This window comes from Lacerta agilis, chromosome 17 (genome assembly GCF_009819535.1).
Source record: "Lacerta agilis isolate rLacAgi1 chromosome 17, rLacAgi1.pri, whole genome shotgun sequence".
Taxonomy (NCBI): domain Eukaryota; kingdom Metazoa; phylum Chordata; class Lepidosauria; order Squamata; family Lacertidae; genus Lacerta; species Lacerta agilis.
Window position 1 is genome coordinate 19,248,469 of NC_046328.1, and position 21,188 is coordinate 19,269,656.

Sequence of the window (21,188 nt, forward strand, 5' to 3'; positions counted from 1 at the left end):
GGTGATGGGTCTACCCTGCCTCCACAGTTAGAGGCAGCAAAGCTTCTGAATACCAGTTGCTAGAAACAACAGGAGGGGCAAGTGCTTTTGTGCTCAAACTTCCTTGTATCTGGGCGGCCACTAGATGGGCCATTGACCTGATCCAGCAGGCTCTTCTTATGTGATGTATAGGATCAGAAAACAAGGTGCATCAGCCTTGCCATTAGTAAGAGTAAAGTGGTTACCTGAGAAGGCTACAGATGCTAGAGGCGGGCGGGCAGAGAGAGGTGGTGAATGTTGGGGGACAGAGCTGTGTGTCCCCATACCCCCAAAGCTAGCCTGCTATCCTTGGCTGTAGTGAAGGATGCAGCCCTATTACCAGTGTTGAAGTAAGATTCAACAGCCAGTCAGCTTTCTGTACATGGTACAGGAGGCACCCTGTTGCCCTTTGACTGAGGCAGCAAAATGTCTTGGACTGGTCATAAGGCATTTTCTAGATTTTTCAGCATTAGTACAATAGCATTTTTACAACAAGATAGGTGGTGGTGGTGGTGTTTACATTATTCCCTTTTTACCAAAAAAATCCCAGAGAGACTTGCAAGATAACAGATAAAACAATCAAAACCAGACAGTTTAAAACACTGTATAATGTAAAATACCTAAAATGCTCAGCTGACAGAATAATAGCACCCACCCCACTAAAAGATGTGCATGACCATAGAGGCCAGGTGGGCCACCCAAGGCCTGAGTATTACATATAGTACCATATTCAGTTAAAGATGGAATCAGTACCTCAGCCAATGCATTGCTAACCTCAAGGCTGGATTACTGTAGTGCGCTGTATGTGGGACTTCTCTGGGGTCTGGTTTGGAAGCTCCAGATGGTGCAGAATGCAGCGGCTAGGCTGCTGGTGGAAGTTTCTGGCTGAGGACGTGCGGCATCATTGTTGAAACAGTTGCACTGGCGCCCACTTAACTACCAAGCCAGGTTGAAGGCTATTGTATTAATTTAGGTCTAGGTTTCAGGGATTGCCGTAACCCTTTTATCCCAGTTTGGTCAATGAGATCATCTGCAGGAGTGTCATGGGTCATTCCCTGAGGTGGTGACGCTCTTTGACAGCAACTGGAAATGGTTCCTTTTAGTGTCGTCAGCCCTGTCCCGCCAATAGAGATTCAATAAGTGCCTTCTGTGTCAACTTTTGAATGCCTGAGTGACAACTTCTATTCCATCAGGTCTATGCAGGCAATTAAGAATACATCCTTCAATATGGCTAACCTGATCCAAAACACTCACCCACCCCACTCAGACAGGAAACCAAAGGCTACCACAGCCAACCAACCGCAAATGAACAATCACGCCCTACACCAACCCTGACCTCTCTCACCACCAAAGGAGCACAAGCAAATAGAGAACATGCACAAACAATGCTGATACCAAACCCTACATATATTAAGTAATACAGAAACATCGTCACCCCCTCCCCCCTCCCCCCTTTTCTTCCTAATGTCTCAACAAACGAAACTGATGTGGAAAAATGTTACATGGAAAAAATATGAGAGAGACATTGCACCTTTATAAATCAAGAAAATCTTTAATAAAAAATACTTAAAAAAAAGAATACATCCTTCTACAATTGTTTTTTTTCTTTTTCTTTTTTAATAAGAATTTATTAATTTTTCCATAACAAACAAACAATCCAACACCATCACCAACATTAACCTAACACTTACCCACCACAACTAAAACTAAACAAATACAAACATACCAACGATTCTTCTTCTGATACAAAAAAAAAAATTCTTGGTCGAGTCTTTACCTTAGACTTCCCCTGCCTTCTCTCCTTCGGTCCCAATTCCAAATTTTACTTTAATAACTTCATATTCTAAAAATTAAATTCATTTAAAAATTCAAAGCTAAACATTCTTCTTAAACATCTTATTTTTTAGTTTACAGTATTATTCCACTTCTTAACTTAACTAAAATCAGATCATATTATAACTTCGTATTCATTAATCACAAAACCCCATATCTTAACATATTATTCTTAAATCAGATCATAACAAACATCTTCTTTCCCTTAAACTGCTGCTAATAAAAAGAAATCAAAATATCCCTTTTCTAATTCAAAGCTTAAAGTCTTGACACACCGGCTTCAGGGTACCGTAATAAATCATTTTTACTTTACCCTTAATACAATTCACCCTATCCCCCTTCTGTCCATTTTCCTTGTCCATCTTGCTCCGGAACCACTCCTCAAGTTGTTCTCTTTTCTTGTAAGTCCACAGATCCAGACAAAGTCCACAACAGTCCTTGCATAGAGCATCAGGGTACGCAGATCCTCTTCTTCCAGCTTCTCCGATTCAAAATTCCATTCTTCTTTTATTTCCGTCCTGGGTCTGCCACCCCCAAAGGACGTTTCTTTTTTCCGGAGTCGCCAAGCCATTTTACTCTGTTCTTCAATCATCCCCTTCAGCTCTTTGCCAAGGCTCTCTTCCAATGCAGCCATGTCCTGAAAAGTCTCCTCTGTGGGAAGTACCTTTTCTGCCATATCCCGGTTCAATATCACCAATTTTCGATTAAGCAGTTCCAGTCTCAAAAAAATAATCCTTTGTTCATCAGTCAATCCATGGTTCATAACCAACTCAAAAACGAAACCCAGCATGGCAGAAGCAGGCATAGGTATCAAATTTCAGTTTCAATTTCAGAGTTTTTCCATCTTAGTACCAGTAAATTTCCACTCAGTCACAATCTTTCGCAGCCATTTTCCCTGTAGCCAGGGCGCAAAGACCACAATTTTAAAAAGAGATATTCTCCATCGTCTTGCTCCCCCAAAGGGAGATCAGAATAGTCTCACTTGTCAAAAAAGAAAAACAATACTTTGTAACCATCGGTGTAACAGCAGTCTCTTAAAACAGTTATTTTCTATCCACCGAAGGGAGGGAGGCAGGCTTCCTTTCCATGAAACCTCCCGGATCGTTAAAAAACAAAAAGTTAATCCAATCATGTACTCACAGCCACCGGGCTTCCTTGTTTTTTATCCTTGCAGGGAGAACATTGTCGCTCACCGCGGGTGGCGGCCGCCGCTGCGCTGACCCGGTTGGGGCATGTCCCCTAATGGCCCGGCTCCGTTGTCCCTTCACCCCCACTCCCCCTTTACAGGGGGAACGGGGGAAGGGTTCGGAGCCTCTGCGGGCCCGCCGGGGAGCCCGGGGCGCGGGGCGCTCTTCCCGCGCCCCACCGGAGCCCCGCTTAGCGGTAGCGGGGCTCCAACCGCCGGGCCAGCCTGGGTCGCCTCGCTGCCGAGGCAACCCACGACCGCCCGTGATGGCGTTGCCGCCGGAAGTCCTTCTACAATTGTTAACTGGTGGCTGCTTCTAAGTTTTTTTTTCTTGTGTTTTCTGGTTTTTATTGCTGTAAACCGCTTTGATGTCTTTTTTAAATGACACATAAATAAATATAAATGAATGGTATCTGCAGAGTGCCCTCTCCTGCAGAGCACATTGATCCATTGGGTGGGTAGGGGATGAGGTTTTTTTTTTTTAATGTATCCTAGTAACTTACATTTATGTCACTTAAAGTGAGGCTTAGTTTTTCTACCTTGTTTTGCTCATTTGGTTGCTGTATCTGCCCATTCCCTCATCCCACCCCCACCCCAATTAATTCACATTAAAATCAAGGGTCCACAGTTGTGTGCTTATTGTATTGTTGATGCCATAAGTCCCCCAACAAACTACCCAAAATGATGATGGAAGGGATCATAACGGAGGACTCTCCACTTTGTGCCGATAATACTGTACTGCATAACCACCACACACTTAAGGCTCAGCCAGGGAATGCAGGCTCTGGGAGAAGAAGAATGAATAAATTGCCTGTTAACAATAATTTACTTTCCAGCTCCACATTCTTCTCTGCTTTGTGTATATATGTCATTTAGCATTCTGTTCAAAATCCCCAGTGGGGATAGGGAATGAGGTTTCAGAAGTAGTGCTGCTCTTGTCAGTGCCCTGGTACACACTTTCCCCATTAAAGAAATAGGGCTGGGCTGGCATTCTGACCCCTTTTTTTGTTTGCCAGGGAACATTAGGGGATTGCCTTAGCTACTCTCCTACTCTTAAGATTTCGCTTTCCTCTCCCTGCTTGCCTTATATTTCATGAAGTGAGGCATGGCAACGATGAGTCATAGGAAAGATGATAAAGTAAATATGGTATTGCGACCCTCTGTGCTGGTCATATACCCCAGTGAGCACTTAGAAGTGTGACTAATCTATGTGGGCATTCACTGTGGGTTTGGGAAAGCCAGGAAAGCTCACCTGTATTCAGAGCACAGCTCCATGTACTAATTGATACATTAGATATTAAATGAACCTGTTTATTTGTGTGTAAAATATGTAGGCCTGGAATAGTACAGCGATAAGGAAATGTTTCCCGACTGTCTTGTGGAGCGTGAAGAGTTAGCTCATCACATGGGACTGATGATCTTTGTTTCCAGCTGCCAAAAAACCATGTACACAAAAATTAATGCTTTCCTGATATTTCCAATGTAAGTAATTACGGAAGGTGCCACAGACGTGGCTGGAGGTTTCCCCCCAATAAAGTTTGGGCCTGTACTTGTACCTTGTCAGTAAAGAAAGTGATGCCCGATTTGAAAATATTAGAAGTAACCCAATGTTGCTTTAGAACCTGCTAGTTTCATTGTAATGGGAATATTTATATATGATCTTAACTTGACCTAAATCTTCAATATAGGCAATGACAGTGTCCTTTTTAAAAATGGGGAAGAAACTTTTCAGTATAACTTGAAAATGCCCTTTTGTAATATTTATATAATTTATTTTTGTAAATAGTATAGGCGTTTAGATACATTTTAGCATTTGGTTTATTTTTATTCATACTTTGAGCGCTTGCTTATTACAAACACACAAAAGAAGCTCAAAAAGCAAAGGTTGCCATGTTGGCCAACAACAACAACAACAACAACAACAACAACAACAACAACAACAACTGCAATAGCCATATTAGAGCAATAACTTTCTTTTCTGCTCTAAAAGGCCAAAATAGTGTGTAAGCTTTCAAGTCCTCCAGAACCCTTCATCAGGCTATACAGTATGGAGAAAACAGAGAAATAGGAGAGAGGGAGAGGGAAATTGGCTGACATTGAAGTGTTAAAATATTATAAGAATGTCCCCAGAATTTGGCAGAGGTTTAAAGTTGTTTTCTTTTCAAATGGTCATTATTTTTCCCTGCAAGCTCTGTATGATAGCTTTTGTTTCATTAGCCGCAGTCTTTGGTCCAAGGAAGTAAAGCAAGTAGTGGTCCACACAGGCGTACATTGATACTGTAGTTTCTTTGTTTGGTTACTTACTCATGTAAGGTAGGCTAGCATTATAGGTTTCAGCTAGAGGCTGCTGTGCTGTGCCAGTGAGGCCAACCCTATCTGGTTTGTTTTTAAGACTTAGACTTTCAGAATGGTCTTGGAACCTACACATTTAATGGAGGCTAAGTAGCAACAACCACCAGTAGCTGAAGCGGATTTCATTTTTATCCATTTCTGCTATTCTGCATTTTTAGTTTCTCAACCAACCCAGTAACAACAGAAAGGAAGGTGGGAAAGTATGAAATGGCTTAATTTGAAATCCATTTCTAGTCTACCACTCCTTAATGCTCCCAGTGCACAGCCTTTCCCACAAAAAACAATATTTTGGCACCATCCAACTAAAGTTAAGCATTTAATTCCATTGATTCCCCCCCCCTCCCTTCCATTAGAGGCAAGGGGACAAAAGGGCTCTTAAATTTGACTGGATTGTGTACCTATAAAATACGCTCACTGTGGAGAAGGAAATAGTTGGATAAGATTGTCATGGCCTTGTTTTAATACTGTAACTATTGAATATAGTACAGAAGTTCCTTAAGATTTCTTGAAAATAAACCAGTTTCTGAAAAAATGGCATACAGTTTTTTGTGGGTTTTTTTTGGCAAGGCATCCTTCCCATTCATTTAACTGTCCCTGCCTTCAATGATAGAAATATGAGAAACTTTCCAAACAAATGTGTTTGTCAGTGACCTCTCTTCTATTGGGTGTAACCCTTTCACACTTGACTCATCTATGAGTCTCTTTCTTTTTTACTATTTGCTTGTAATTCAGTTGTTTTAACCACAAAGTGACTAAACAGTTGTAGATATTCCACTAATACGTACATAAGAAGTAAATGGCTAGTTTGAGGATCTTGGCAAAATATCTCTTGGGAAAGGATCCCAATGTTCTCCCAATGTAACAGGATCATTTGTTGGAAGGTGGAAGTCATGTTCTGATGAGGTGCTGCCACTGGAGAAAACGACTGCAAACTTGTGAAGCAGTATTAATGGCCTGTCAACACAATCCATGATTCCTAAACACAACTTGGCCTTGAATTCTTTACATGTTCATGGGGTGATAAGAGAGAACCTCTGGGAAAAATAGAAGGAATATCCTCCACCTCATCACATACTTCATTGCAGGATTTATATTTCTGATTAGTGGAGTTCATCTTTCCCTTTGAGTAGTGGATGGATCTCAACCTGCATTCTGGGCAACACGGGGGTTCCTCAGGTGGCTATCAAGGATTTCTCAATAAGAATATTGCTCATGGCCAAGTTCCCCTCTGGATTCAGCTTCCCCTCCAATGTGTGTCAACAAGGTAGTGTTGTGAGTATTCTGTGGTGTGCCCCCAGTAGCTAACTAAAGTTTTGTGCTCACTATTGATTTTTGCCCTCCAAGTTAGGAGGAACTTCCACTGTCATTTCAACTTCCGAAACATTCAGAAAGCATATTTTTTACCCTTCAAGTATTAATTTTTTAAAGATTTTTAGAACAATGTACAATAACAGAAATAAAATATGGATTATAGCTAAAATAAGTGATAAGAAACACCTGTATATATCTTCCAGTACATGTCATGTCAACACAATGAACTACTGCCACTAGCTGTGAGGATAGAACAGGATTTTTTAGAATGGACCACTTAAGAATAAACCAATCAGGTTTCCGTTTAGTTAACAAATTGGCCAAGTCATTGCTTTGTTTGAAGTAGGCTCTGAATCACCTTTGATCAGTCCTAATACTGTGAAGCTGATGTGTGGTGGTTGCCATCTTTCGATTTCAGAAATAACCATCCCTTTGGTATTATGGGTAGATATGGAGAGAATCCATGGACAGACCCATATGTGGAAAGTATTGGCTCTTCTGAGCAGAATATTCATGTATTGCAGGGGGTTGGACTAGTCACTAGATGATCCTCAGAGTCCCTTGCAACTCTATGATTCTGTGAATATTTGTTACCGGAAAGAACACAAGGGAAGTGCCATATTGCAGTGATCACCAACCATTTTGGGCCCGTGGGTCCATTTTCAAACTCGATAAACTGTCTTGGGCATCACATACTCCACAACCTATTCTATTGGCTACAAGAAAATGCTTCTTTCAAACCTGATTTCAGCAGGCCAATTTTGATTTGGTTAATTTGTTGGCTTTGTTTTAATTTTAAATGGAATACTTTATCATATTGAATGCTTTTGAGAACTGCTAGGCTGAAAAGCAAGGGCACACACTGAAGTGGTAAATATTGCAGCCTTCAAAACTAAAGACTTGTCTTAAAGTAGAAGATGCTGATAACTAGAAACGGGATTGTTGTTTTTGTACTGTATTTTTCTGCCAGGAGACCTGTCCAACCCCCAAATTATGTTTCTCTTGAGAAAAACATCGTGCCCCACCCTTCGAATGCGTCTGCATCACTCAGAGCAGCTTACAACAATTACAAACTTAAACAATCCCTTAAAAAAACAAATCAGCCAAAAATGGATATAGGCTTGGCAGATAGACTATCATCTGAGAATGCTTTTATGACATAAGAATAATCTGTCTGGCAATGTAGTCTTTAGCCATAATAGGAAAACTTTTACCAGCTAGCAAAAAAGCTTAATAGGGCCAAGTGCATCTTGCCAGGTATAGTCAGGAAAATGGTCTGCAAGTGTCTTTTCTGTGGGTGGTTTGAATATGCTGCTTTCACACCATGCAAGTGTGTACTGTTCTTCAGCCTGCCCTGATCCCACTGCTGACCGAAATGGCTGATGAGTATCGGTCTGATCCATGAATAGCTGTCATCTTCTAGGGAGGGTAGGGGCTATGTTGAAAGGAACGTTTCTGAGTTTCCTGAATGCACTATGGTTGTGTGCTACAGCGCTGAGCCAGGAGTGTGGGCAGCTGCCATCTGTGGATGCATCCTTAGTCATGCTGTCAGATGCTTTGCAGTCTTCAAACAATTGTCCTTCAATAGACATAACAACAGCAGCATTATTTGGCTGGGGCAAGGCTTTACATAGAAACAGATGCTCAGGTTTATTATGGGCCAGTAAATTAAACATTGCAAATCAGCTCAGAGCAGCCATGTGTCGCTAGCAGTAAGGCTTTAATAAATAATAAAGATATTTTAAAATTTAGTTCTAGTGTGCTAAAAGGGCTTGGATGCTATATGATAAGTATAAGAATAATGATAACAATAAGTAGCATTTTAGAGTGTTTGAAGTGCTTCGTGTGTATTCAGCAATTTTCAGAACAGCCCTGGCCTGAAAGGTGTGGTCCCCTTTTGCAAGTGGAAAATTGAAGCTGAAAAAATAGCAGCTTGCTGAAGCTGGCAAGTGAGTTTGTTGCTGAAAAATATTTGGCTCTCAGTAGTTTGGAATTGTCACTGAAAGGGCTTTTTCATATGTTACAGCTGAGTGGGCATTTTGTGTATGCACCAGTACCGTGTGAAAGAGGCGCTTGCCTTTATTGCACCAGTACACAGTTGGCACCTTCTCCCAGTGAAAAAAAGGCTTGTATCCAATTTATTTGTTAACAGGACACTCTGCATGTGTGCATGGTTCAAGTTAATTGTGGAATATGAAGGCTTGCAAGTAGATAAAGTCTCTTGCATGTACTTTAGCTCCCCCAACCTGTCTCCTGCTTACCACTCTCTTAAGCACCCACATCTGTGATTATTTTCTTTCATTGAAAAATACAATTTAACTCAAATATAGCTTCAGTTACATCTCCATGCCAGACAGAAAATAGTGCCCAAAAGCATTTTCTACCCTGCCTCTCTTATTCAACAAATATTCGGATCAGCTTACAAAAGAAAGAAGCTCAAAACTTACATTAAGCCTTGTCCATTTACTAGACCTTACAAATACATCCAGGCAGCCAGGGTTTGATGTCGAACTGGCCAGGGATTGTTGGAGACAAAACTATTATCTGTCACACTGCTGGATGTCAGCAGAGTTGACTCCTTGGGTAAAGGAATGCTGCAACAAATAATTTTTTTAGTGTTTGTCCGTTGTGCAAAATTACATATATAACAGAGCCCTGAGGACCCAATAGAAAGGACTTGGAGGGCTGCATTTGTCCCCTGGAACTGAGGTTCCTCAATCATTGTGATGATCAGCTGATGAGACCTTCCTGTCCATGATGCAGCCTATGGTTAGTGACCAGTAGAGGGAGGGCCTCTGCTGTGGTGGTGCCGGAAGTGTGGAAACTCCTTCCCTCTGAGCTTAAATGAATATCCGCATTAATGACACTTAAAGGTAAAGGTAAAGGTACCCCTGACCATTAGGTCCAGTCGCGGACGACTCTGGGGTTGCAGCACTCATCTCGCTCTATAGGCCAAGGGAGCCGGCGTTTGTCTGCAGACAGCTTCCGGGTCATGTGGCCAGCATGACTAAGCCACTTCTGGCGAACCAGAGCAGCACATGGAAACGCTGTTTACCTTCCCGCTGGAATGGTACCTATTTATCTGCTTGCACTTTGACGGGCTTTCGAACTGCTAGGTGGGCAGGAGCTGGGACCGAACAATGGGAGAAAACACACACACTTGTGTGCCTAGGCCTTGATCTCGATATGTTGTTTTAACTCTGCCCTAGTCTTTCAGTTGCATTTTCCACCTGTATTTTTATGTTTTGATAAGTATTTTAATATTGTTGCACCCTGTCTATAGACGCAATGTAGAATTGTGTATCGAGGTGGGCAGGTGTATGCAGAGGCTTTAGTTAGAAGGGGAAACTGCCATTTTCATGAATATTGTATTCAGGGCTCCTTTTTAGTGTTCTTTATCTATGTAAGTACATACAGTTCTCACATGGAGGCCAGGAAAATAGTTCTTGTTGAAAATATGTGTAGGCTTGGAGGCTTGAGGTTACTGTAGTCTTCAGTGCTGTGAAGGCCAGCCCCTCCCTCCAGGGTCCTGCTTCACTGTTGACAGGAAGGTAAGTAATTGCTGCCTTGTGTTTTGACCAGAGGTGAGGATAAAGTTTTACCTTGTTTTCTGGAAGATGCGTCAGTTGAGACCCAAAGAGTGGGAGGACAAATATCAGGGGAATGGTTAATTGGCACCAGCTACAGTTGGGTCAAAAATGGTCTAGGAGCCAGCTCTGCAGACCAGGAACTGCTCGTTTGTAGGATGTATTTATCTATTTTAATTACTTCTGTTTCTCCCACTCCTCAGGTTGGAAGGCAAGAGTATATAGAGCCCAGAGACACAACAGAAAAGGAGACCTAACATTTCTACTGAAATGAGCCTGGACCATAGAGTATGCTTATTGCTATAGTTACCCAGGTATGCTGAATTGCCTCTTCTGCAGCCTATCTCTGTGATAAGGACCCTAAAGATCTGGACACTTCCTCAGTCCCCTAGCTCCATAATGGATGAGACTGACAATGCTGTGTGTTTAAAAATAACGAGAACATCTGTGACCAAAAATCATAAATTTTACAGACCCTACAACTGCCATCCATGCTCAAAATCTTTTATAATATAAATTGTCTTTAAATCCCCCCCAGTTGCCCCTCATTTTCCATACATGTGGCTCTTGTTCAAAATTGACAGCTAGAAATCTCAGGGTTCTAAGCAACCTGCTGGATTTTCCATAATAAATATGGTTTGTATTGCTTGCTTTATTTTGATTTTCTGTGTTATTTAATTTTATTAGCTGCTTAGATTTTCAATATGGAGCAGTACAGAAATATAATGAATAAATATTAATTAAATGAGTACAGCTGTAAACAAGTGTAATTTACATATATAACCCCTGATAGACAATACAGTACAGGGTAGAGAGCAGTGTGATATTCTGGAAAGATTGGGGTTGTTAGTAATATATGGTTGTGGCAACAGTAATCCAGGGAAAAAACCTTGTTTGTTTATCTATTGTTTGTGCATTAGGTTTGTTTAGGTAAAGGTAAAGGGATCCCTGACCATTAGGTCCAGTTGCAGACGACTCTGGGGTTGCGGCGCTCATCTCGCTTTATTGGCCGAGGCAGCCGGCGTACAGCTTCCGGGTCATGTGGCTAGCATGACTAAGCCGCTTCTGGCGAACCAGAGCAGTGCATGGAAACGCCGTTTACCTTCCCGCCGGAGCGGTACCTATTTATCTACTTGCACTTTGATGTGCTTTCAAACTGCTAGGTTGGCAGGAGCAGGGACCGAGGAACAGGAGCTCACCCCGTCGCCGGGATTTGAACCGCCAACCTTCTGATCGACAAGCCCTAGGCTTTGTGGTTTAACCCACAGTGCCACCCGCGTCCCTAGAATTGTTTAGAATGAAGTTAATGGTACAAGTACATAGCAGTGTTTTTCAGTTAAGTTGCCCATCAGTCCAACTCCAGAAGAGTCACCTGCCATATGCCGCTCTTAGTAGTGGTTCCCATCTCAGGCAAGCTAGCATTATTTGTTGTCTCATACAGAAGTTCTCCCGGTGACTTATATAGACTGTTAAAAACAGCCATCAAGTTTAGCAATAAACAACAGAGCTCCAAAATATATAACAGAAACAGCAATAAGCATGAGCTTTCGTGTGCATGCACACTTCTTCAGATACACACGTGCATACGCACTTTTTTTTATTTTGTTTCAACTACGGCAGACCAACATGGCTACTTACCTGTAACTAGCAATAAGCATGACATTCACATTTCCTCAAATGATTGGAATAAATTATACATAACCCAGCACCAAAAGGATGGTAATGTCAGCATCATGAAGGCCCCATCCTTTTAACACTGCACCCATGTGTCCCATGAGACACCCTAACAAAACATGGTAGAATAGGGATCTAGATGGTTCTGGTTTTCCAAAACTCCACCCCCAGGAACCTTACAGTGAAGAGTGGATAATTTATTATTACTAAATTGCTAGATGACTTACAATGGCTCTGCAAGGCTTTCTGGCTATTAGTTGTTTGCTACAAAAAGGCATTTCTCTTCTTTTCTAGGCTTTCAGAATTACAGGGATATATTTGTGCATTTTCAGGTCATCTCCAGTGTGTAGCTTATCAGGTGCAGTAGGTAAGGTGCTTCTCCCTGAGCCACCACTTTGCATATCCTCACAGCAACCATTTTGCACCTAGCTAGTCGGTGACCTGACTGCAAAACAGTTTTAGTAAAAGCTGAAGTAGATCTTGATGTCTGCTTACCCCTTTGGTAGATGATGGCCAGATGGTAGGACCATGATAGAGAAAAGGGGTGGTGACAGCCTCAGTGAGGGGGCAACTTATCCTTCCTGGAGTTTCTGATTCAAATGCTTATCAGATTTATACCAGGTGAGTTGCCCCAGTTCGGTGGTGTGATGTAATTCTTACTTTGCCCAGCTCTAATTAAGACTTTTTTCCCAACCATTGTATCCTGCAGTCTTTTAAAATGTTGATTGGTTCCATGTCCCAAGGTGGAAGGATTACAATCCTTCTTCCCCACAACCCTGATCTTTTTTTGGGGGGGGGGTTGTTGTTTTTTGTTTTGTTCCTAAGCACGTGTCTTAAGGACTTGCTGTTTGAGTGGCATTTGGACTATTATTAATAGAAGATTATATCATGAAAAGGCTTGTTTGGAAACCCCACCTTCTACAAAATATGCTTTTTAAACCACAAGAGCACTACTTGGAGCAGCAACAGAAACATTTAAGGCCAGGGGAGTGGACATTTGAATATCCTCATTCCTTCCACTTTTTCAGTCACCACTGCTGCTGGATAGAGCCTGAACCAGCTGCCTAAGAGGAAGTGCCCTAATTTCAGACACAAAACTTGGGGGAGGGGGACTATTTTCCCATGTGGTCACTGTGGAACATTTTTAAAAGCCACAGTTGGGAACAGGGTGTCTCTTTCTGTCATTGCTGCCTTCCCCACCCCAAAAAACACACACACACAAAAAGACACCTTTGTATGGGTGGATTTGTTTTTATTAAGCTGCCGTGAAGGCCTGTTTTCAGGCAGGAAAGCAGGATAGAAATATTTCAGATTTAAATAAACAAACCAAATGCTCTCAGAAACATCTGTTTAACAGTTAAACAGAACTGCCCAGGGTTGGGGAACCTACGGCTCTCCAGAGATTGTTCGACTCCGACTCCCATCAGCCACAGCCATTGTTGCTGATAGTCAAAGATGGTGGCAGTTGGGAGTCCAATAATGTGTGGAGTGCCACAAGTTTCCCATCGTTGTCTTTGGGGAACATGGAGAAATTGTCTCCTTAAAAGTTGCTTTCTTGAATCTGTAGAGAAGGCACCTGAGTTAAACAAATTTAAATACTTCCAGTGATTTCAATTGTCTACAAATTTCTCTCTCCCCCCCCCCCCGCCCCCCAGGTTCTGAATAGTTACCTACGGACTCCATTGTCAATGAGGGAAGAAACTGACTGGGAACTGGAGGTGGGAACAAGGTCCTAATACTGTTCACCATGCGCAAAGGGGTGCCAAAAGACCCAGATGCAGCTGACCTGTTCTACAAAGATGATCCTCAGGAACTATTTGTGGGTTTACACGAAATTGGACATGGAAGTTTTGGAGCAGTTTACTTTGTAAGTAGTTTTTGCTTAATATCCCATTCTCTGCGAAACAAAGTAAATATCTCTTTTCATAGCAATAAGCATGTTTCGCTTGAGGAAAAGGTTTTTCTTCATTGTCAAAGCTATTTATACCCTTCTCTCCCTTCTTCATAATCCCAAAATGTCATCCATTATGCATATAAAGAAAATGTAGACAGTTTTATTTCTAGGTTTTATTGTTGCTTGTTTGCTTTGCTGGTTTTTTTATACATACACAAATGTGTGTGGGTGTAATATGTTTTGGCAGTAACTCAATGGCTATATAATACGCAGTCTTGGCCATCATGCACATGGGAACTCTGGCCTCTGTTTCTCTGTTGCATAGTGATTGATCCCATTCACAAGGGAGAAATGGTGTATGGTGGTGAATGCTTAACCTTAAAGTAGAGAAGGAAAAGCAAGGAGACTGTGGTGCATGGAAGAAGGATTTAGCAGATAACACACCTCCTATTTCTCGCCTGTACAACTACTTCCCCTTGCTGATTCACCATAGGGAAACATTTACTAAGGAGTTCCAGGAACCCATGTTTGTTGCGAGGCTTACAGCTTGGCCCTTGAGCCACTGAGTTTACAAAATATTCCAGATGGCCACCCAAAAAGCATACAGGAGCAGCATCTCCATCTGACCGAAAAGTATCTTGCTCAGAAGACCCTTGGCTTCTGATGATGATTCCTCATGAAGGATGGACACAAATTTACACACACACTCTCTCGCTCTGTGTGTGTGTGTGTGTGTGTGTGTGTGTGTGTTTGTTTGTTTGTTTGTTTGTGTTGGTGATCTCCTAATTGCATATAAGAAATGTGGGCTATCTGGTGAGTTCCTGGCAGAGATTAGATTTGGATTGGGGACTTCACTGAACTCATTTAAGTAATAAAAATAAATACAAACATTTTTTAAAACAGTGGTGGGTAAATTGTGGCCCCCTCAGGTGTTTTTGGAGTATTACGCCATGGTACACCTGCATTAGCACAACCGGACGCCTTCATCTGCCCTAGCTGGAACAAAACATGTCTCTCCCGTATCGGTCTCCACAGCCACAGCAGGCGCTGTAACTCCCAAGCGTTTGACCTCACCCCCAAAGGTACACCCTTCCATTGTCTCCTGAGACAGATGGATGCTAACCACTGCCCTCAGCCCCTCAGCCAGGATTATTAATTGATGGGAGTTGTGGCCCTTCAAGCACTTTTGGACTACAAGCTAGCTACCTCTGCTTTTACAGAGAGCTTCGTATCACAACACAGTCTGTTTTGGATGCTTCCAGATGCAAAAGATGGCTGCTTATGTGCTATCTAATGAAGCTGACCCAGTTTTATAAATGAAGTAGATTGAACTTATTAGTTTCTCTGTGTTACGGCAGTGATGTAGCATTGCTTGAAAACGAGGCAGTTCCACTTAAAGCAGCCTGCCGCACAGCATTACTTACAGTCTGTCTGAGCCTGTTATTTAACTGCAAGATGTCTCAGGCTGTGGATTAGTCCTTCAAGGAAAGTAGAGAGAGCCCTGCTGCTTTAATCATTTAAAGCTCCACCAGACAACACCATGGAAGAGTGTTCTGCGGGGAGCAATTCTCCTCCCAGCCAAGGAGATCACACCAAGCGGTCTATAGCCACACCTTTGTCAGCTTCTTCTGGAGCTAGGCACTGCTTATTTTAAGCAGCCAGTGGGGGGGGGGGGGAAAAACATTAGATGTTACTGGCATTGCAGAAAGTACTTTGGGAGGCTTTCAACTAAAGCTTCATTTTTTATTAGCAGAATAATACAGAACCACTGACTCACTTGAACCAATAAATAGCACTTTTGAAACATAAGCTGTTAACTTTCCAACATTTTGTTTTATTTGAATTTCTACTTGACGGCATAGGATGGGTGACAACTAAGAATTGCAGCAAGACTCATTTTAATTTTCTTTAATTAAATCATCTTCCCTCCTCTTTTTAATAACACCACACCCAACCTTTGGTGTGCTGAGAATATTGAACTGGGGACTCTGGCAGCAAGGCTCTCTATCCCCATTAAAGGTTGCCAGCAGGAAGAGCCGCAGGCTTGCTGTCCAGTGTAACAGTGCAACTGTGCAGAAGGAGGTAGTGCTGCCTCAGCGGCTCTTGGTTGGTGATGCAGGATGCCTTTCACCTGACCCTAAAAAGCCTGGGATTCTTACCTGTCTGTTCATTCTGAGCAACGTTTTCTTGGCGGATACCAAGAATTACATAGAGTTAAGGGAGAGCTGTGAGGTTGCCCGCTTTGCTGATAACACCAAATTACTCAGGGCGGTAAAAACAAAAATGGGATTGTGAAGAACTCTGAAATAACCTCTCCAAAAGCAGGTAATAAAATGTCAAAGACAGTTCATTGAAATGGTGAGAGAAGTGAGAGAAGAAGAAGAAGAAGAAGAAGAAGAAGAAGAAGAAGAAGAAGAAGAAGTAGTCCTGCTGCCTTTATATATTCATTGATGGGATCTGAGCTGGCAGTGACTGGCCAATAAAGGGATCTTGGGGTCATGGCGGATAGCACAATAAAAAGGTTGATCCAGTGTGCCACAGCTTTGAAAAAGGTGAATTCTGTGCTAGAGATAATTAGGAAAGGGGTCAAATATAAAACTGTCGGAGTTGTAATATCTTTGTTCAGATCTGTGGTGTGACAGCGCATGGGATGCTGTGTACAGTTGTAGATGCTGCAGAGTGGGCAAAGGTGCAGAAAAGGGCAACCAAAATGATCAGAGGTCTAGAACAACTCCCCTGTAAGGAAAAGTGACAACTGCTTTCTATTATTATTTGGAATGTTAAAAAAAATGCAGTGTAGACTATATGAATAGCTTTTCTTTCTCATAATAGCGAAACCTGGGGTCATCCAAAGATGCTGAATGTTAAATGATTTAAGACAAACAGAAGGAAGCACTTTGCATGGTGCATAGTTAAGCTGTGGAATCTGCTGTGGAATTCAGAGTCACAAATATGTGGGGGCTGCCATCTTGGTTGGCTTTAAAGGGGGTTAGACAAATCCATGGTGGATGTGATGGTTGTGATGGCACCATGCCTCTGAGTACCAGTTGCTGGGGGATAATAGCTGGAGAGGTTCTTGCCTCCTTTTATGCTTCCCACAGGCATCCAGCTACGCATTGTGAGAAACAAGATGCTGCTTGCCATGCCAGTCTGTTTGCCCTGCTTCCTACTGCCCACTCTGATGCCGCCCAACAACTTAACCCCAGTTTCCAAGAGCCAGCCCTAGGCAGAGGTTTCTGCAACGCTATGGAAGGGTGTCAGGGCTGGCACAGAATTTGTTGAGTCTTCGCAGGGAAGGGCGTTTCACAACTGGAAAAACTTTTGAGCATTGCCCTTGCCCTTCAGATGACATAACCAAGATTGTTCATTTAACTGATCTTAATTACAGTATAGGAGCACAAGAGGATCGCATGGTCTTTGTGGATTTGAGGGCAAAATGCTGATTCTTGAACAGCGTCTAGCCTACCATAGTGATTTTTAGTAAGCTTACTTACTTGGTGGAATGTCAAATGTTTGCCAAAAGCAACGGGTGAGAGACATGTGCCACTTCCAGCCTGCTACTGCCCATCCTTGCACAGTGGCACAGAGGGGTATGGGTTTGCTGCCACTTGTGCTTCCCCACCCAACAAAGCAGCTTAGTGATAGAGTGTATGGCCCTTCTCAAGGTTGTTCTAAGGCTACATGGGAGAGAACAGTAGGAGATTTCAAGGTTAATATTTCAGTACTGATTGAAAGATGCTGGGCTTTGGCATGTGGTACTGCCATCTGCATTGATTCTGTGGAATGCCATTTGGGAGGCAGATAGTTTAGCAAACCTGTGCAGAATTTGGGCTACGTCTGCAGTAGATCTTGTGTTGCTGATGAAATAAACAAAAATCTGGCCTTATTCCCTTATGGGGTACACAAGAGCCCTTTGTAGAGTTCTCCATTGGTTGGAGAATATAACAGAGACCAACCAGAGAATAATTAGAAGCAAAGCAGCTAGTAAGCTTGATCTTTATTGTTCTGTTGCAACAGGGTACCTTCCTCACACACAGGTGAGCAGGGAAGGACCTCAAACAAAGGGCTGCCTTTCCTTAAAAAAACATTTCAAAAAATCCCCCTCAGAGTCCAGCCCCAACCCCCAGAAGCATCATCCATACATCACAGAAGGGGTGTAACCCAAGACCACCACCCCCCAGACACATCAGACCTACAGCACAAATTGGGAAGGTCAGAGGAGGTAACCTGAGAATTCTCACACCTGTGCCATCTCTCCTTGACCCCTCCCAGACACACATTTCTGCAAAACAAAAGGTTTCCTGCCCTAGCTGGTAAGGCTAATGCGAGGCTAATAGCCGTCCTTTGTGAGGGAAATGGCCCATCATCTGGCATTCAGGCAGAGGGCTGCTCACCTCCTCCCTCCTTGCAGAGAAAACACTTGGTCAGCTGGGAGTCAAAAAATGGTTTCAGGCCTGCTGCTTCAGACATGTGGCCTTGTTTGCTTGGTACATTAATAAAAATTATTATATATAAATGAAAGACCTTAATATTCTTACAACACTGACACCTAGCATGACTCCTAATGCAGTACAGTTTTACCTCTAGTTATGAACTTACCTTAGTTCATTCCGGAGGTCCATTCTTAACCTGAAACTGTTCTTAACTAGAGGCGTGCTTTCACTAATGGGGCCTCTTGCTGCTGCTGTGCTGCCAGCACATGATTTCCCTTCTCATCCTGGGGCAAAGTTCTCAACTCGAGGTAACTCTTCCAGGTTAGCGGAGTTTGTAACCTGAAGCATTTGTAACCTGAGGTGTTTGTAACTCGAGGTACCACTGTACTAACAATTCTTTGTGAGGAAGAGTCTCCTTGATCAGTTGGCTTCCTTGAGTTTAGGGGGGAAATGAGAAAAAGTCTTATTTCTTTTACTTCTTTCTCCTCCTTTTACCCCCCCCCCCAAATTTCCAGGCCACCAACGCCCGCACGAATGAGGTGGTGGCAATCAAGAAGATGTCCTACAGTGGGAAGCAAACAAATGAGGTAAGAAGGACAAAGCAACTCTGCAGATACCTCTGTTTTACAACAGCAAAGCAGGCTGTTCCGTTGTGTTTTGCTGTGTTTTTTTTTTTAATCAATTCATATTTTTAATGCCAAATTAGGCTTTGGAGTGGTTTACAAGTATGCTACCTACTTCTACAGAAAAACACTTCGAAAATAAAATAAAACTGGACCAGTATTTACTTGTTAATAAAGTGAAGTGGGAATGTAGACCATGTAGGGAAACTGTAGCCCACCAGGTGTTGCTTGACTGCAGGTCCCATGAGCCCCAGCCAGCGTGCCCAGCTGTCAGAGATGATCAAAGTTGTAGTCCAGCAGCTTCTGGAGGGCCACAGATTCTGCATTCCTCAGTGTAAGCTGCTTGCAACACTATAATTTTTAAAGTGTACTAAACAAGAGTGTACTAAGCTAGAAATCTCTGGAGAGCTTCATGTGAAAGTTTGAAAGCCACTCCTTCCTTGCTTTTCCATACCACCTAGCAATACAACCCCTACTCTACCCAGCACTTGTATGATGTTCCCCATCACCTTCATTATATTACGCTATTATCCTGCTATTCCTTCTGTAAGCTCAGAGTAGCCTTACTAGGTTCTCCCCACTTTCCCCAATTGTGGCTAGGGTCGCCGAGTCACGGTAACTAGCACTAGATCACCTGGTTTACTTCATAGCTGAATGGGGATTTGAATCTGGGTCTCCCTGATCATAGTCCAACACTTCACAGAACAATCTCTTTTACTCCTGGGCTCTCTTCCATCCCGTCTCCTCCAGTTCCCTCACCTCTACCACCATGTAATTGCTCATCCACCTAGATCCTGCATGCAGGTTTCCTTCAGCCTTGTGTGAGCTGCTGTGCAGATCTCCAACATTCCCACCCAGAAATTGGAATTTCTGTCACCATTTTGTGGTACTTCTACACCTTTTGAGTCATGTTTGGTTTAACTTGCTTTCATTTTGGTGCTTAATATTGCACATTGAGATGTGCTTTCAGGACCCTCCCTATTCCTATGACAGTAATTTGTTTTTTGACTGTTTTTAATACTGAATATTGGTGAAGGATGGGTAATAAATTTAGTAACAGCAATAATACTGTTCCTCAGTCCAGTGCTTTAATTTTGTTTGTTTGTTCTTACATCTTATATCCTGCCCTTTCTCTCTTAAGCAGGTTGCAGCCATAAAACACTAAACAAATCTAAAAATCAAATTAAAAACTTAAAAATGCACAATAAAATACTGTATGTATCACAGCCAGCAATAATTATACATCTTTTGCACTATGTTTCAAAGGCCTGCTGACACCCGAATGATACCAGTATGGGGAACTGGATCCTTGTAAAAAGGGAGTCAAATAGGAATTTCTACTAGCCAGCTCCTCAAATTCAGTAGTCAAGTTGTGTCATGTATTAAAATGCTCCTAAGTGCCCACCCATTCTTATGACCAAAGCAGGCAATAAATGCAGTGTTCAGAACCACACAACTTGTATAACATTATTTAGATTTTTGCTAAACCGTTAAATATACAGCATTATGTATCTTTGCTTAATGTGCATATTTTGTTTTGACTGCAGTATTTGCATGACTTAATCTGATTGCCCTCTGGTAACTATTAGCCTTGCAAAGAGGCCATTTGACCTGTACATCTTCAGCAGATGCTGACAAACTTTTGTTTCAACTTACTTGTGTTGCTAACAAACAAACAAACAAAGGGTGGGGAGCTGAGGTTCTTAGAAATCCAAGTTCTCCCCAGGTGTAGAACTCCATGTGAAATTGCCTTTGATTCCAGCTCACCTTGGAAATGTTCTTATTTTGCTTTCTGGAGAAATTATTATTTCATTATTCATTCAAACCCTTTATACCTCTCCCTTCAGCCAAAAAGGCTCCCAGGGTGGTTTGCAGATTTAGAAAATCAAGACAGTCCATGCCCTCAAGCTTACAAATTAAAAAGGAAGGGGGGATTGAAAGAGAGGGAGAAGGAAATAAGCAATTTGGCCTACTTATTCCTTTGTTACAAGTTCTTCCAGTGGATGGCTGGGATCAAACAGTTCAAGGTGAGCAGGAACCAACAGTTGCTCATCTGTCACCTTCTCTTTCCCCCTCTTCTCTCAAGTTTGATCTAAAGACTGAGTTTCTTCTTCTTCTTTTAAAAAATAGAAATGGCAGGATATTATCAAGGAAGTCAGATTTCTACGACAGCTGAAGCACCCGAACACCATAGAATACAAGGGTTGTTACTTGAAAGAAAACACTGCCTGGGTGAGTGAAAGCTTTGCTTGGATTTCACGTCCTATGGGCTGTGAA

The 21,188-nt window shown here is 42.4% G+C and overlaps 1 protein-coding gene across 4 annotated transcripts in view; it reads left to right on the forward strand.

Annotated features, from left to right (window-relative positions):
• The window catches only part of TAOK3 (TAO kinase 3), a 119,338-nt gene that overhangs the window by 21,045 nt on the left and 77,105 nt on the right, over positions 1-21,188 (forward strand). For all 4 annotated transcript variants that reach the window (XM_033135737.1, XM_033135736.1, XM_033135738.1 and 1 more), the window contains exons 2-5: positions 10,491-10,601; positions 13,617-13,828; positions 18,804-18,875; positions 21,042-21,143. In XM_033135737.1, the coding sequence (XP_032991628.1) occupies positions 13,709-13,828; positions 18,804-18,875; positions 21,042-21,143 (294 nt within the window). In that variant the 5' untranslated portion in view covers positions 10,491-10,601; positions 13,617-13,708. The remainder of the gene's footprint in view (positions 1-10,490; positions 10,602-13,616; positions 13,829-18,803; positions 18,876-21,041; positions 21,144-21,188) is intronic.